This window comes from Talaromyces amestolkiae (genome assembly GCF_001896365.1).
Source record: "Talaromyces amestolkiae strain CIB chromosome Unknown scaffold12.1, whole genome shotgun sequence".
Classification (NCBI taxonomy): Eukaryota; Fungi; Ascomycota; class Eurotiomycetes; order Eurotiales; family Trichocomaceae; genus Talaromyces; species Talaromyces amestolkiae.
Window position 1 is genome coordinate 51,411 of NW_024468048.1, and position 15,002 is coordinate 66,412.

Here is a 15,002-nt window from a genome sequence, read left to right on the forward strand (position 1 = left end):
ACCCTATGCCGCGTGTTTCATTCACTGGTAGGCCACTGCTTGTAGTTTGCATCAATCGTCTTGAAATTCCAATATCATGTTCTCAATGTTCTCGATGATCTCGTCACCGTTTAGAAATACGGTCTAAAGTTGTCTATATCGGCCGTGAGCAGACTGATCATTCAATAAAGTCTTCGGCTTTGTTTCAGTCCTTTCTGGAACGATTGATGGTCAATCTTGTTGTGACACTTCCCTAAACTCTTACTTCGTACTAAGTCCGCCGTGCCCTTATCCCTGACAAGTACACATGTTGACTTTATAGCTTAAGAACTCAATAGAGCTGCGGAGTCTGCAAGAACTCCACGCCCCACAGGGTTGGATTGTACCAGACCTTGAGTCCGTCCACTTACAACCCAAGAAGACATTTTCCGACCGACGAATTTCGCCGATGATCGCTGCGGACGCTGACACACAGTGCTGCCTCCACCATTTAGGCATTCAGGTTATTACTGTAATGGCATTTGCACTGACAAGCTTCCCACTAATGCGATCAGCCACAACTAATGTTAATGACAGCCCGCGATACAACATTTCAGGAGAAACCACATGGATTCGAAAACAAAGCGTTGAGAGAAGCTCGTGGTACAGCGCCTTGCAAGTGCGGCTTTACATAGTTGGCAACTCTTCGACTTTTTCCCAGCGCCCCGCAGCCTATAAACTACTTGGTTTAGATTAGTATTTGGGTAACTCACGATACGTATGGGACGTACGAGTACCGCCATTTTGAAAGCTAGGCATCGTTTTATTTATATAGAGATTTAGTCGTCATATGCTATGTATAAGAAGCTGTTGCCATTTCGTGATGCTACAGTGTATGACCTGAATGAGCCTTCCTTCATTTGATGTTGACGAACTTGTCTAAGTAGTGTGGACTGGAACATTACTATTTCGTATTTCATTCCTGTGCTTGAACAATTATATTGCTTTAAACTCCTTTCTATACTCAAATATATATAACGCGCACACACAAGCTAAGTGTTGCAACTACTCTTGAAGTACAACTCAATCCACCCTTTTCTCTAGCCGAATGTTGAAGGATAACACGGCACGAAATCAATCCACGTCTTGTAAGTTTTGGCCTTCTGGCGCGGGCGAGGGTGTTCTGGCAGCATTGATGAGAGGATGATTATTAATGAATAATGTAGCGGCTGATCGTCTTTGAGGATAAGATAGATTGATATGACCTTCACAGGCTAACAAGGTAGTTACCACTGCTGAAGATCCTGCAGAAACTTTCTGCCGAGGCTGTGGGGTTTTGTCTCCAGTGAGCGGTATTTGATCCGTTAATGTATTATACTCATCCATCCAATTTTTAAGAGCACGAGAGGAAGATAGGGAATGCGGGTGATTAGGACCTAATACTTTTTTTTGCAGGTCAGAGCATTCTTTCATTAGAGAAAGGGCATCATGTAGTTTTCCCTGAGATTGCCACGTATAGGCAAGGTTATTCATGCTGGCCAGAGTGTCAGGATGCTCGTCTCCCAGCACTGCCTTGGATGTCACCATGACTTGCACGTCCAGCTTCTCGGCGTCATTCCACCGACCCTGATTCCGATAAGTTGATGCCAGGTTCGCCATGCTGATCAGAGTCTTAGGATGCTCATCTCCTAGTACTGTCTTCCTTGTCTCCATGACTTGCACATCTAGCTTCTCCGCGTCATTCCATCGACCCTGATTCCGGTAAGTTGATGCCAGGTTTGATATGCTGATCAGAGTATTAGGATGCTCGTCTCCCAGCACTGCCTTAGATGTCACAATGACTTGCACGTCCAGCTTCTCGGCGTCATTCCACCGACCCTGACTCCGATAAGTTGATGCCAGGTTCGCCATGCTGATCAGAGTGTTAGGATGCTCATCTCCCAGCAATATCTTTCTTATCTCCATGACTTGTACCTCCAGCTTCTCAGCGTCGCTCCACCGACCCTGATTCCGGTAAATTGATGCCAGATTTGATATGCTGGTCAGCGTATCAGGATGCTTATCTCCTAGCAATATCTTTCTTATCTCCATGACTTGTACCTCCAGCTTCTCAGCTTCGCTCCACCGACCCTGATTCCGGTAAGTTACTGCTAGATTTGATATGCTGGTCAGCGTATCAGGATGCTTATCTCCTAGCACTATCTTTCTTGTCTCCATAACTTGTACCTCTAGCTTCTCAGCGTCATTCCATCGACCCTGATTCCGGTAAGTTGCTGCTAGGTTCGCCATGCTGATCAGTGTTATAGGATGCTTATCTCCTAGTACTGTCTCTCTTATCTTCATGACTTGTACCTCCAGCTTCTCAGCTTCGCTCCACCGACCCTGATTCCAATAAATTGCTGCTAGGTTCGCTATGCTGATCAGAGTATCGGGATGCTTATCTCCCAGCACTGTCTTCCTTGTCTCCATGACTTGCACCTCCAGCTTCTCGGCTTCATTGTACCTTCCATCCTTATAGAGACAACTCCCCACCTTCCAGACCAGATCAATAAATCTTTCACTCTTATCCTGAAATTCATCTTCACCTATCAAAGCAAGGCTATGTGGAAGATATTCTCGCCACTGCTTTCGATTGGTATGATCATTTTCTGGAAATTTTTTATCTAAATGACCCGCAGTTTTGACTACTTGTGAGCTAAAATGTCCATTCTTTCTTAACCAGTTTCGAGTCGCGAGATGTACTAGTCGATGAAGGCTCAAAAGGTTACCATCAGCCTGTTTGCTGATGAATGAATAGGCATCAAGAAGGCCGATTGCTTTTATTCGCTCATTGTCAGATGCAGGCTGGGGCAGAAGAGACTGGGGAATGTCGCGAGGGTTGATGCAGGCCATGAATGATAGATAATCAGCAGCTAATATATTCAAGCGTCGAATCTGTTGGAATGATATCCACCATGTTGTGGCTATAGGATTGTGGATGGCTTCATATCGTCCATCATCCTCAAAGTCTTCACTTAGCAGCTCTATAACATGTGACTCCTGTTTCTCCAGAAGTGCTACATAAGTAGAGACGCTGATCCCATTTTCATTAATATATGCCGCCGCCTGAGTGATTGCTAGGGGGAGTAGGGCGAGCTGGTTAAGAAGGATCACAGCAGCACTGTGGTCAACAGACTGATCACTATGAATCAGTGATTTTTCCAGCATCTTTAACCCGGTCTCTTCATCTAGTTCGGAGATTGTTATCACATGAGGAGAAGCCAGTCTCACAGCCAGCGTCCGGTTGCGCGTAGTGAAGAGAATACGACCTTGCGGACTCTGAGGGAGAAATTTCTTGAGTGCTGAGGCAGTTTCACTGTCCTTCATCCACATGTCCTGATCATCAGCATTGTCGAAAATCAGAAGCCACTTTCCGGAACTTTCTTGGCTGAGATAAGCCATGACGCGCTCCTTCGCCTCTACTGGCTTCACTTTCTGTATTCCCGCAGTCTGTGCGATGCTCATGTAGGCTTGTTCAACACTCTCCTGGCTGGTGCATGGAATCCAGAATATAGACCAGCTGGAGTCCCTCTCTCGTATGCGGTAAGCTAATTCAAGCGCAATTTGGGTCTTTCCAATTCCACCAAGTCCACATATAGCGATTTTGGATGGTCCGTTATGTGGTGAAATCAGCCCGTCAAGTTTGGCGATTTCTTTTTCTCGACCCACGAATCGCAAGTTCTTCTGGAAGGGAATCATCCAATGACATTGCCTCTCTACGCACAATTCTTAGTGAAATAGAACTTGATTTTAAATTTATTACTAACCTTTTCTAGCGACTGGCCTCCAATATTCCAAGAATGCTTTGGCAGCAGATGCCCCAGTTGCTGCAGCATATGCCTGCCATGCCTTGTTTTTGTGACTGTCCGCGTAGTCACAAACGCCCTTGATGATAATACAAGGCACATTATCCCACACTCCTGCTCCTTCCATTTCAAAACCAATCACACGCTCCGTCTTTACAAGGTGATCACGACGCTCTCCAGATTTCATCACCGTGTCAGCGGATGCGATTGTCCCAATATGAATTGCCGCTTTCATTATATCTGTGTTATGTCGGCGGCGACGGATTTGCTTCTCATTGCAGCCTACACTATTGCATATTGCCTCCAATGCTTCTTCGCAAATCCCATCTGGTGAGGTGTCATCGAAGCAAAGGCATCTGGAAGATGAGCCTGGTCCATAGTGCTTATGTTGATAGGATGCTTCAAAGAGAATGTCATCAATAACGGCCGGCCGGCACCATTTTGCCTCTGATTGCTGCATCGTGTGCAGATACCGTAACATCTGGTCTTGGAACTCTCTACGAGCCCGACTCGCCTTCAGGCCTGCAAAGAGTGCCCGAATTTTTCGATTTGGTCTTCCAAGCGTGTCTCTGACATCGGTTTTTCGCTGAAAGCCGCCCGGGTATTGTCTGCCAAAATCATATTCAATCACCGAATCACTCATGATGACATCGCCCAAAAAGATTTCTTCCTCGCTGGCTGAGTATGGGGCTCCTCCGCAGATACCAACTATCAGCGCAACCTGGATTCTCGTGTAGCTAATTTTGAGGCTTGGAGCCACACTGGCCGCGCTTCCTTTGCCCATTCCTGGCATGTAGCATAGAACGACATTATGCTTCCCAATCCTTCCATTTATGTATGCATTGTCATCTCCAGGTTGTTTCTCGTAGATCAGGCCCAGCCTGTCGTAGGTTTCATCGAAAAGTTCTTCAACAGCGTCCGCCTCCAGAGTCAGCGCGCAGATAATCGCGATCGTGAAGTCATCCCGGCTGGTTGGGCGCATTCTGAGTTGACGTCGTTAGTTCAACGCGAGCGAATGCAATAGTTGCAAGGTAAATAAGGGGTCAGTCTGGTGTGCCCTCAAGATGGATGGCCAGCAAGCTGTTGTAACGGAGGTAGATCATGGCACAAATTTTTGGATTATCATGAGCGCGAATTAAGGATTTTCCAGCCTTGTCATTTGATTTTCACCAACCACATGTTCCGCATTAGCCGCCAAGAAGAGGGGGGTAGTCAATGAGGCTGACGGCCAGCGTATGATACAGAAATAGACAATTTCGATTGTTATTAAACTCTTCTTTACAACAAGGGCAACTTGGGTGGAATTCAACTATTTGTAACCAGAAAAAAGTCATGCAGTGAATTTAATTGAACACTAATTATTCACCAGCCTTTTGAATTATCCTTCACTAACCAGCAGTCCGCAGTAGCTGGTAGCGCGGCTGAACGGCAGGCTGCAACACGGAAACAGCCACCTTTAATTGTGAATTCTCTCTATAAAGCACGAGCAATATTAAAGAAATCTCTTTGATGGTCTGATGATAACTAAAAAGGAAGCATTCTAGTGAATGGGGATAGGCACTTTTGGCTCACTTGAGTTCTGTGATTCATATACCTTGGTGCAATTATGTGCATGTAGCCATTATATGAACGTCGCTTTACAGGTAAGATGGCGCGATTCCAGTTGGTTAATTTTCAACCCACGAATATATAAATACACTACCAGAGTCTGGGTTCAGGCCCAACCAAATGACAAAATTTCTCGACACTTCTAGCAATTCTAAGTCAATGAAGAATCACGTCGTTCAGAGAGAGTGAAGCCAGAGAATTCAAGCAATTAAAGGGACTTGTAGCCCGAGACTGCGATGTATTTACAAAATTATTTTCATACCGAATATTTTGTATAATAACAGACTAACCCTATGTTCTATTAGGMCACTGAAGTGGCGCTGAGAAAGAGTAAAAGAGTTGTAAACAATATAAAGCCGAACCTGCAAGGCTCTGTCCTTCAGAGCGGGATTATTGCCTACCACCAACATTGGGGAACGGAGTTCGTATACAACCGATATTGATGTCAACGCGCACCGCGCTGCCTCGGTTTACAATTACTCATCTTGATATGTCAATAATAAGAATACTTGCACGTCGTGTCTCTGAAATCATTGGGAATTACCGTACCCAAGATGACACTTCGAAGACAAGGAATTACTAGACGCCCTGCGGCATCAAGCAGCAGAAGCAAAGCTTGTCGACAATGTTGCTCCGCAAAAGTAAAGGTATGATTCCAATTCGTTTTGACAAGTGGATGATACATACGAATGTTCAAAGACTCTTGAATGTACAGTGTGACGACCAACACCTCCAATGCCTTCGCTGCGTCAAGAATGGCTATGAATGCGAATATTCAGATCCGCTGGAACTAACTTTCGCAGCGAAAACGACAAAGCTGTGGTGCGCACTGCATCACTTTGGCGACAGAGGTCAGCTGTCCAATCCGGGAGAGGCCATTATAACACTATAGCCACGAAGGTCGGTGGACGGAAAATGTTGCCATCGCATACGACAACGAGTCGAAGCAGTTCTAGCCATTCTGCTCCGTCAGTCAATAGGTCGCCCAGAACGCAAATTGATAATGAATGCACAATACAACAGATCGCTGTCAGTAGATTCTTCCAGGGTTTCGGATGCATGTCGAAGATGCGAACACCCTGGCTGGATTTCTTTCGGCTTCTACCAGACATTTATCAGAAACCCTCCGGCGACGATTCGCCTATTGTTCATATCATCCTAGTTGTATCATTGGCGTATTTAAGCCGCGATCTCTCATATCTGGGTTGTGAAATTATGGCTCSCATGCAGTACTGCGAAGCCATTAACAAGATCAAGGCGCAATTTCAACGGCAAACCCAGGTCCCTATCAACGAACTTCTCGCATCAATCTCCCTGATGAGAGTTTTCGAATTGCTCATGCCGAGTTCGTCGACAGTCGAAGATCTCGCTCCCGGAAGTAGAAAATATTTCACCCATCTCCGAGGCGCAATTGCAATGCTCCGAATAATTGAAATACAGTCTTTTGATGCACCGAATTTTGATCCTAGAGTGGTAAATATTGTGTATTTCCAAATGGTCTTCACGTGTATACGTAATCGAATGCGTTCACCATTGTCAATCATCACCTGGAATGGCCAACCCGATAGCCCTCTTCCTCGCTACCCCGGAGCACCAATAATGCATCTGAAGGATTTTGATTTTTGCTTTCTATATGAATGTGATATTTTACTCTTTGGGTTTATAGTAGAATTAGGGCATGGTGTGGCTAGATGGTGAGAGAAAAGTTGTCGTGTTAGGTGTCACTTTGGAAGACACCTGGGACGGTGGCGTCGGGTCATTCATGAATAGACTGATTTGCTCATGGATTCACAGTGCGTGTATCGCTGCTTTCGGATGCTAGGCGAACGGTTAATATCTTGCTTACTGCTAGAAAAAACGAAAGTCTGCTCTCTTCATGATGTAATTATGAATAATTTTGCAATCAAGAGCTGTCTAGATCGCGAGACACCTATCATGGAGTTCCCTTCTGTAGGGATTATTTGAACGTAAAACGAGGTATAAAATCTGAGATTGACATCAAACATCAATATTTTAAAAGAAACATAAATTGTTACCGCGTGGTTCCCTCAACATGAGGTGTCCATACTATGCGAACATTCTTGTGAGCTATATTTATAGACTCGTTGGCATCGAGGGAAGCCTAGCAACAGTTGACATGTGACATGACATAATCCAGCGAATGTCTTATGCTGCAAGTAGTGAAATATTGATATATATACCCCTCATATCATCAAATATTGTATCGCGCATGCATACTTGACTAGACGGAAACGAACCTAATGGTTGGCTGTTGGGCTGTATACTCGGTCCGAGGTTTACGATTTACAGGCATGAATCCGGCCAAGGAAGTTTCATATATGGATCAAGCTCACGCATCAATCATTCGCAACCCGATTTGAGATCTGGACTTGTCGATATTAAGCCGACTACGCGCGTTCTGATCCTAACTGCAATGTCATTGGATCGGTAGCCATCATGTTAACTAGGGGTTTTTTATTTGCGGGGTTAACGGACGCTTGGGAGGTTTGCATGGCTGCAGATGATCCAGTTCCCGCTTCTGTGCGGCGATGTGGAGGTTGCAACCTCCTCTATTCAGTGGCCTACTGCTTGAAGTTAGTCACAGCTGATTCATTGCTCACATCGTCATGGTTGCGCATTAGTCGAGGCGCTTATGGACGGAAATATATTGCAGATCAAGCATGCAGAGTGCGGGGTCTTATCAATCCAGCTCATATGTCCGTCGAGTCAAGCAATCCTAGGATCTAGAGTAATCAAGTTATGTTTGATAGTCCATGAGAAAGTTCATCGTGCACAAAAGTCGATTGGTCAAGGCATTCAAATCTTACGACTGAAAATTGATTATAGACACAGGTATCTGTGAGAATAGTTGTATATATTTCTAGCTACAATTCGATGTTCTGATACCACTTTATTTCAGTCAAACGTTGATCTAGTCTCGTCTCACAACTCGCGACACCAACACCACAGCAATGGCAACCGTCAACTCAGTCGAAATATCAGCAACCACGAACCCTGGGTACATCCACGCGGAAAATGTGTCGCAAGAATCTGCAGAGAAAGTGTCCCAACTCCTTATAGAAAACCACGACAAATTCCACGTCTTTTTCGACTATCGCGAACTACACAGTATGCCCTTTGTTTCCCAAAACCCTCTCCAAGTTTGTTAAGAATGTGTCTCCTCATTCGCGTCTAGACCACTGTCTCCACCACCTCCTCGCAATATACGCCCTCGGCGCCACACCAGCCGACCTACAAGCTGCCTGGGACAGAAATATGACCTATCAACTTCCAAAAGTACTCCCCAAACCACACGAATTCAAGTTTGACTTGAGCGAAACCGAGGTATTTCTGAAGTGTATGACCAAGCCAGCATACTACATTCACTTTTTGGATTTCTTCAAGCGGGAGATTGCGTCCAAAGGGATGGGGGAGGCCATGAAAGAATATGTTTTCAAGGGTGATGAGAGGGCAAATAGGATGCTTACGAGGCTTTATGATGGTAAGTCCCTGAAAGTTTGAGTTTTTTTGTGGTGTGTGATCGAGTTGTTAATGGCGTTCAATAGGTGTTTTGCATGGATTGATGCATGTTGGATACGCATTCGAGTTTGAACAGCCACTCATCCTCGCCGAAGCCCTGGCTGAAGCAGCCATTACCACCGAATATCTCGATCGCATCATCGAAGATGTCGTAGAGTATAGAGAAAACAACAAAAACGTCCCAGACACCAATCTCATGTCGATCTATCCCCGCCTCCGCGCCGATCCAACAATCTATCATGCCGTCAGATCGACCGACGGTCCCAACAAATTACGAGACGGCCTCATAGCCCGCGCCAAACAAAACATGATTCCCTATCTAGCCGAATTCGGCGTAAAACCACGTCAAATAAAACGCAAAACCGCCGAATTGGCCAATACAGGTCTCTTCGTCGCGGCAGCAGCGCAAAAGCCACGAAAGCTGGAGATGATTGACTTCTTTCTCTTGCATTCTGTCAATTCATCTCTTTGGATGTCGGTGCTGATTGAGCAGAAGTGGATGACGAACGAGATGAAGTGCAGGTTACTAGAGATCAAGGGATGGTCTGATCTTATTACCTATGCCTGCTGCAAAGTGCCCGCTTTGTATCCTGAGCGAATATTTAATTACACGCCCAAACAGCCTGGTGACTGGGAGAGTGTATTCCGACGTGCTGTCGTGTACAATGACGATGGACACGTTCCGAAATTCATCCGCGCGACTCGTTATGTAGAGCAAGTCTCGCAAGAGTATGCGGGACAGCCCGAATTCCCGCTGCGGCCGGAGCTGTGTCTGACGGTCGCACACATGGCTATGGACTCGGTCGATAGACAAAATGAACCTGGTTACCAATTGCCGGCAGAGGCCAAGTTTTATGAGATGGCAGATATGGAGGTGCAGCGATTGATCTTCCGGTTTGTAAGGTTTGGCGGGTTGGATGATGCTTGGGATCATGTGCCTGATATAGCGGCTGCGCCGAACTTGTGAAAAAATTCAGTGATACAAATCCACACAGATTGAGGTTTATCGTATCAACATTGAGAGGTTTTAAGATAACGTAGAACTCGTCGGTCCTGGGAGACTCAACAATGACTCATCCCAATCAAAGTCCAGGAAGAAATCCAAATCTGCCATGTCCATATTAAAATCGGCCGCTTGTCCTATGCAACTACCGTTATTGTTGCCGTTGTCTGCTGTTGTCTCATTTTCCTGGTTCTTTTTTAAAACCACTCGATGAACAAGTACTGCAGTGCTTCGGGCCACATTGAATCCCATTCGTGCTTTGCTAGCGAAAAGTTCCTCGGTCTTGTCCACAGGACTCATAGTCTCACTATAGATGCTCAGCCGCTCCATCAGGTAATTCGTACGGGTAATAAAGTCGCTTTGGACAATCTCGAATCCGCGGCATAATTCCCATCCTTGACGCATAGCGGATGATGTAGCACTGTCCTCGACGAGATTATAATATTTTGAACACCTCAATAGAATTAGAAAAGATACTGAGGCCGCCAGGGTCTTGTATATCCGTGTAGGTAATTTGGTGAGTGGCTCCTGGATGGTAGATGTAGCTTGAATCATGGCGATGGCACACATGCACCCTTGAACGATCCATTGATTTCGTTTGTCGCTTCCTGTCGAGTCAAGGACATTATCTTCGTTGCCTACGGCCGAGATTGCAATAATATACAGAACCATCTTGCAGGTGCAGAAGAATATGTAATCAACTTGGGTCCAATACGGCGTCAGATGGGTTTCCATGACTCGCAGCTCAGCTTCAAACATCGGGACGACATAGTCTGGTTTTGGCAGTAGACCCGTGGGTGAAGAATCGTGGTTACCCAGCGTTGTAATGATTTTCAATATATGATGAGCGATGTGTAATTGGCAGTACAACGTATCTGGAAGCCAGGGAGGTTTTGCAGCGAGCGCATCTAATAGACCGCGGTCTAATCGGACGGTAGGAGGTATTCCAAGTTGGCCATGACAACTTGATCAATATAGTCTCCATTAGCATCAATATGCTAATTTGGAAATGATGATCTCACCTGACGTTACTGACAAAACAAAAAATCCAAACTATCCGACTGGGAACATTGACCGGATCATGCACAGCCGAGATTCGATCAAACTCCGCCGAAAAGGCCGGTCGATGCAAGCCCATGCGAACACAGATCTGCGTTGCCATGTTGGAAAACGAAAATGATGGATCCATAGGGATTTTTTCAAAGGGGATATTCCAATATGTTAGTAGTAGGAGAGCTTGCACAGAATGAAAGTTTGCATTCTTGGGTCGAATGCAATCATATGCCATGTTGGAGACTTCTTCGATTAGAGGTGAGAAGAGGTGCCTTAAGCCAGGTTTGTCTCGCATTGCGGTGAGCATGACTGTCCAGAAGAGCAAGGGACTTTCGTCGGAGTGTGCGATGAACGAGGACACTGGTGGTAATATTGGGCAGACGGAATGGTAAAATCGATAGTATCTGGAAATGTTAGTTGGGACGTTGTATAGCTTGTACAAATTCTAGATTACACACTCAGAGAGGAGTTCCTTGATCAATGGCTCAGATAGTTGAACGCTCCCGATTGATCTCAGTGTCGGTACCACGACATCATCAATCGCCGTATTTATTTTCATGAACGAAATACCATTTGTTGACTCTGATAACGGCATGTTGGGAGTGTGGGAGCTGTTTGACGTGCTATCATTTGGCTGTTCTTTTAGAGTATGCATAGCCACTTTGACCTCTCGCAACTCTTGCTCCACCTGTTGGAGGCGCCTGCGACTTTGTAAGAAGGAAAAACAAAATTTCATTCTAGAGGATGATCACGTACTGCCTTCTTTTGGTCCGCTTGAAGGTGGGATCTACAGAACAGAATTTGCCTGACTTGGTGCATCTTGAACATCCTGCGGGAAATTTTGAAGGCGCGTCGCATGCCAGCTAATACTGTTAGACGTGTTTTTATCATCCGCGTGAGGGTATAGACTTACTTTCATCTGGCGACAATGTACGCATGCGACAAAATTTGCTTTCCGTCCCCGCATCATGAGCTGATACTTTGTAAGTAGATCGTGTGGTGGATGAAGATGGTTGAGTGGAGAAAAGAATGAGATGAGTTTCTCCGGCATTTGATCTTCAGGCAGAAAGTTTACCCGCCCTCGTTCACACTCCTTTTCTTGGATTACTACTTTCGAAACCCAGATTTCGTCGAAATGCCTGTCGGTCTCTCGTAATAACTAGATTGCCTAAATATGCCTCAACCTGTATTTAAGTATACTTTTTATTGTGGTTAAAGATATATATCTATGAGCTTCAAAAGACATTTGAATCAAAACACCTGGGTATGGGCTACTGGAAGAAAGATCTCGAAAGGGGGATTGTAAATTACAACTAATGATACGTTCTGAGCATATAATATTAATTATTACAATGCATATTCTTGACTTCAACATGCAGTCTTCATGCCAAGTTTCCTCACCACCCGTCCAAAATCTTTAACCGCGTGCGCACTCCATCCTTTGGAGAAGTCCCAATTCCATGCGCATTCAATTCGAACTTGCCATTCGGATTCTCAAGTTCCATCTGAAATCTGCCCACAAGCGCAGCGACCAAACACGCCAACTCCGCCCTCGCGAACCCCGAACCGATACAACTTCTCGGCCCGTGTAAAAAGGTAAGAAAGCCTAGATGATTTTGAACGCCCCCAGAATTAGCGCGTCCTTCACCCAGCCAGCGTTCTGGATCGAAAGTAGAGGCCGTTGGTCCCCAGAGCTCTGGGTCTTGGTTGATTATTCCCATTGGGATAATGAAGCCCGTGTGCTTGGGGATTTGGTATCCTGCGACTGTCGTGTCACGTATAGATTCACGAGCTGTGGCGGGAATAGCAGGGTAGAAGCGAAGTACTTCGTTGCAGAACGCGTGAAGGTAGGGAAGACTATCAAGCTCTTGTGCAGTGACAACGGATTCGGGATCGCTGATGGAAGGCAGGCGGTCGCGTACTTCTTCTCGCAATCGGTTTTGCATATCTTGATGTTTGCAGAGAGCGTATACAGCCCATTGCAGGGAATGCGATGTAGTTCCATGGCCTGCGGCGAGAAAAGTCATCATTTGATCAACGAGGTTTTCGTTTGTGAATGCGCCACTTCTCAGAGCGACGGAGATGATGTCCACCTCTGTTTGGGACTCGGGTTTGTTATCCATTTTGTCTCTCTTTTCTTGGATGAGGTCACGGCAGAGTTGTCGGATATATTTCGAGCCTTCCTTCAATCGTCTCACTCGTGCCGTTGGTATATATGTCATCAATACTTCATAGTTTGAGCTGAACAATGATAAGACGAATCCCAGCAAGATTTCAGCACGAGATGGCGGCAGTTGTGTCTTTTCATAGTGCGAGACAAGGGTACTTTTAGGATGTCGTAAAAACTGGAAATCATGATCCATTCCCGCAAGTCCGAGGATATCGAGGGTCGTTCGAGTTGCCCATGTTTTCATGACAACCACATCTGATTTAGTGGATCCTTCTTCCGATATCTCGTGTTCAAGGACTTGGACGAGATCCCGCGACTTTGCCCAGAAGATGGGGTACAGGTCTTTGATGTGCCGGAAGGAGAATGCTGGCATTAGACCTTTGCGTTGAATCTGCGCATTCACAATTGCAAGGGTTAGTTAACCTCTCAGTAGAATGAATGCCTGAGAGAAAGAAAAAGCATACCTTATGTGTCTCGCCCTCCGATAAAAGCAACCCATCACCGCCAAACGCATACAACCTGCGCCGGACAGGCTCTGGCTTGACAAATGCAGACGCATTTGTTACGAGGATATCATTCAACGCCTTCACGCCAGTAACCAGAATTCGCTCATTCGTATCATCTCGATAAAACCGAAGGAGGCCGTTATTGGGTACTGTTGCAGCAGCGTGCTTAAGTGACGATAATAATTTTCGTGAGCTGGTGACCTCCTGTTTACCGTTTTTCGAAGGGCGCTCTGGAGTGGCAAGTGGGATATGTTTGAGAGGAGTAAAGAATCGTGGATAAGCATATTTTCTATAAATAAATCGCGCGAACAAATAGGCTAGTATGGCCGAGACGGCGACGAAAGGATGAAGAAGCTCGATAGGCGTTGTTGGGGGCCACATATTGCCCAGTATGGACATAGATTTCATGCTGCCAAGCGTTATAAATCACTTGAAATGTTAAATCGATGATGCTTCAAGCATAATGATTCTTAGAGACACGATAAGACAGGGCTTATTATAGTGGTCCACATCGCTTCAAGGAAGAAACCGATCTCGGTATCCACACCGATTTTAAACCGAACTTCACCTAATTACTCTAAAAAGTGGAACGGCTCCTAACAAGCTTGATCTGTGACTCAACTGTGGAATGTATGTGATGCGATCATATCAAAACCTGACAGGTAATGTCAATTGACATCATTGTTCGCAGTATCGGGCGAAATACGGATTCGGCGTGGCAACTGCTGCGTTCGAGCTCTTTTAACCTCCTCGCTAGCCTAAACACATTGTTTTCACTAATCCATTTTGCTCCAATGAACCTTGGAGAAGGGAATCGATCCTACGAACGAGCGTACTATTTGTCAACTAGTTGACAGATTCCTCTGATTGATCTGCTTGGTATACTTGGATATAGGCGTATATGTTGTGCAAGTCACACGAACTCTACATCAACCCGAGATCTATAAAGGTATTTTCCTTACCTTTATATTGTAGATTGTTGTTCACTTGCCCTTTTCCGGAAAGATGGACCCGAGTATCGAAAGACGCTACAAGATACAAAGTCCTTCCCGAGTTTCATAAGAATGACGACCTCTCTGCCTATAGAAAATGAAACGTACACTTTCTCCCAGAATTCTGGCCGAAGCTCCAGCCGGATCTTTTTGAAATATGGAGCCACCGGAGTCAGCCCAGCGATTTTGGCTACAAATCATGGATAGGAACTACACTCCACAGGTGGCAGTCACTACGGGCGAGAGACGCCAATTCGGCCCAGGTGGTGAGATTGTATCGTACGATATCTCTCCAAGTCTCGAACAGAATCCTTTTAAGCTCATCCT

The 15,002-nt window shown here is 45.6% G+C and overlaps 4 protein-coding genes across 4 annotated transcripts; 1 reads left to right on the plus strand and 3 right to left on the minus strand.

The window, feature by feature from the left end:
* Positions 1-1,092: 1,092 nt before the first annotated feature.
* BHQ10_006349 (uncharacterized protein) lies at positions 1,093-4,785 on the minus strand (the record flags this gene model as incomplete). The annotated part of the gene is made up of 2 exons (XM_040878925.1): positions 1,093-3,713; positions 3,765-4,785. 2 exons carry the CDS (start codon positions 4,783-4,785, stop codon positions 1,093-1,095), a joined length of 3,642 nt encoding a protein of 1,213 aa, XP_040734853.1.
* A 3,598-nt stretch (positions 4,786-8,383) lies between these two features.
* Positions 8,384-9,918, plus strand: BHQ10_006350 (uncharacterized protein; the record flags this gene model as incomplete). Its single annotated transcript, XM_040878927.1, has 3 exons — positions 8,384-8,540; positions 8,608-8,913; positions 8,978-9,918. The coding sequence occupies 3 exons, from the start codon at positions 8,384-8,386 to the stop codon at positions 9,916-9,918; spliced, it is 1,404 nt and encodes a 467-aa protein (XP_040734854.1).
* A 60-nt stretch (positions 9,919-9,978) lies between these two features.
* BHQ10_006351 (uncharacterized protein) lies at positions 9,979-11,602 on the minus strand (the record flags this gene model as incomplete). Its single annotated transcript, XM_040878928.1, has 3 exons — positions 9,979-10,918; positions 10,977-11,411; positions 11,466-11,602. 3 exons carry the CDS (start codon positions 11,600-11,602, stop codon positions 9,979-9,981), a joined length of 1,512 nt encoding a protein of 503 aa, XP_040734855.1.
* An 802-nt stretch (positions 11,603-12,404) lies between these two features.
* On the minus strand, positions 12,405-14,064 carry BHQ10_006352 (uncharacterized protein; the record flags this gene model as incomplete). Its single annotated transcript, XM_040878929.1, has 2 exons — positions 12,405-13,568; positions 13,642-14,064. The coding sequence occupies 2 exons, from the start codon at positions 14,062-14,064 to the stop codon at positions 12,405-12,407; spliced, it is 1,587 nt and encodes a 528-aa protein (XP_040734856.1).
* Between the last annotated feature and the right edge of the window lie 938 nt (positions 14,065-15,002).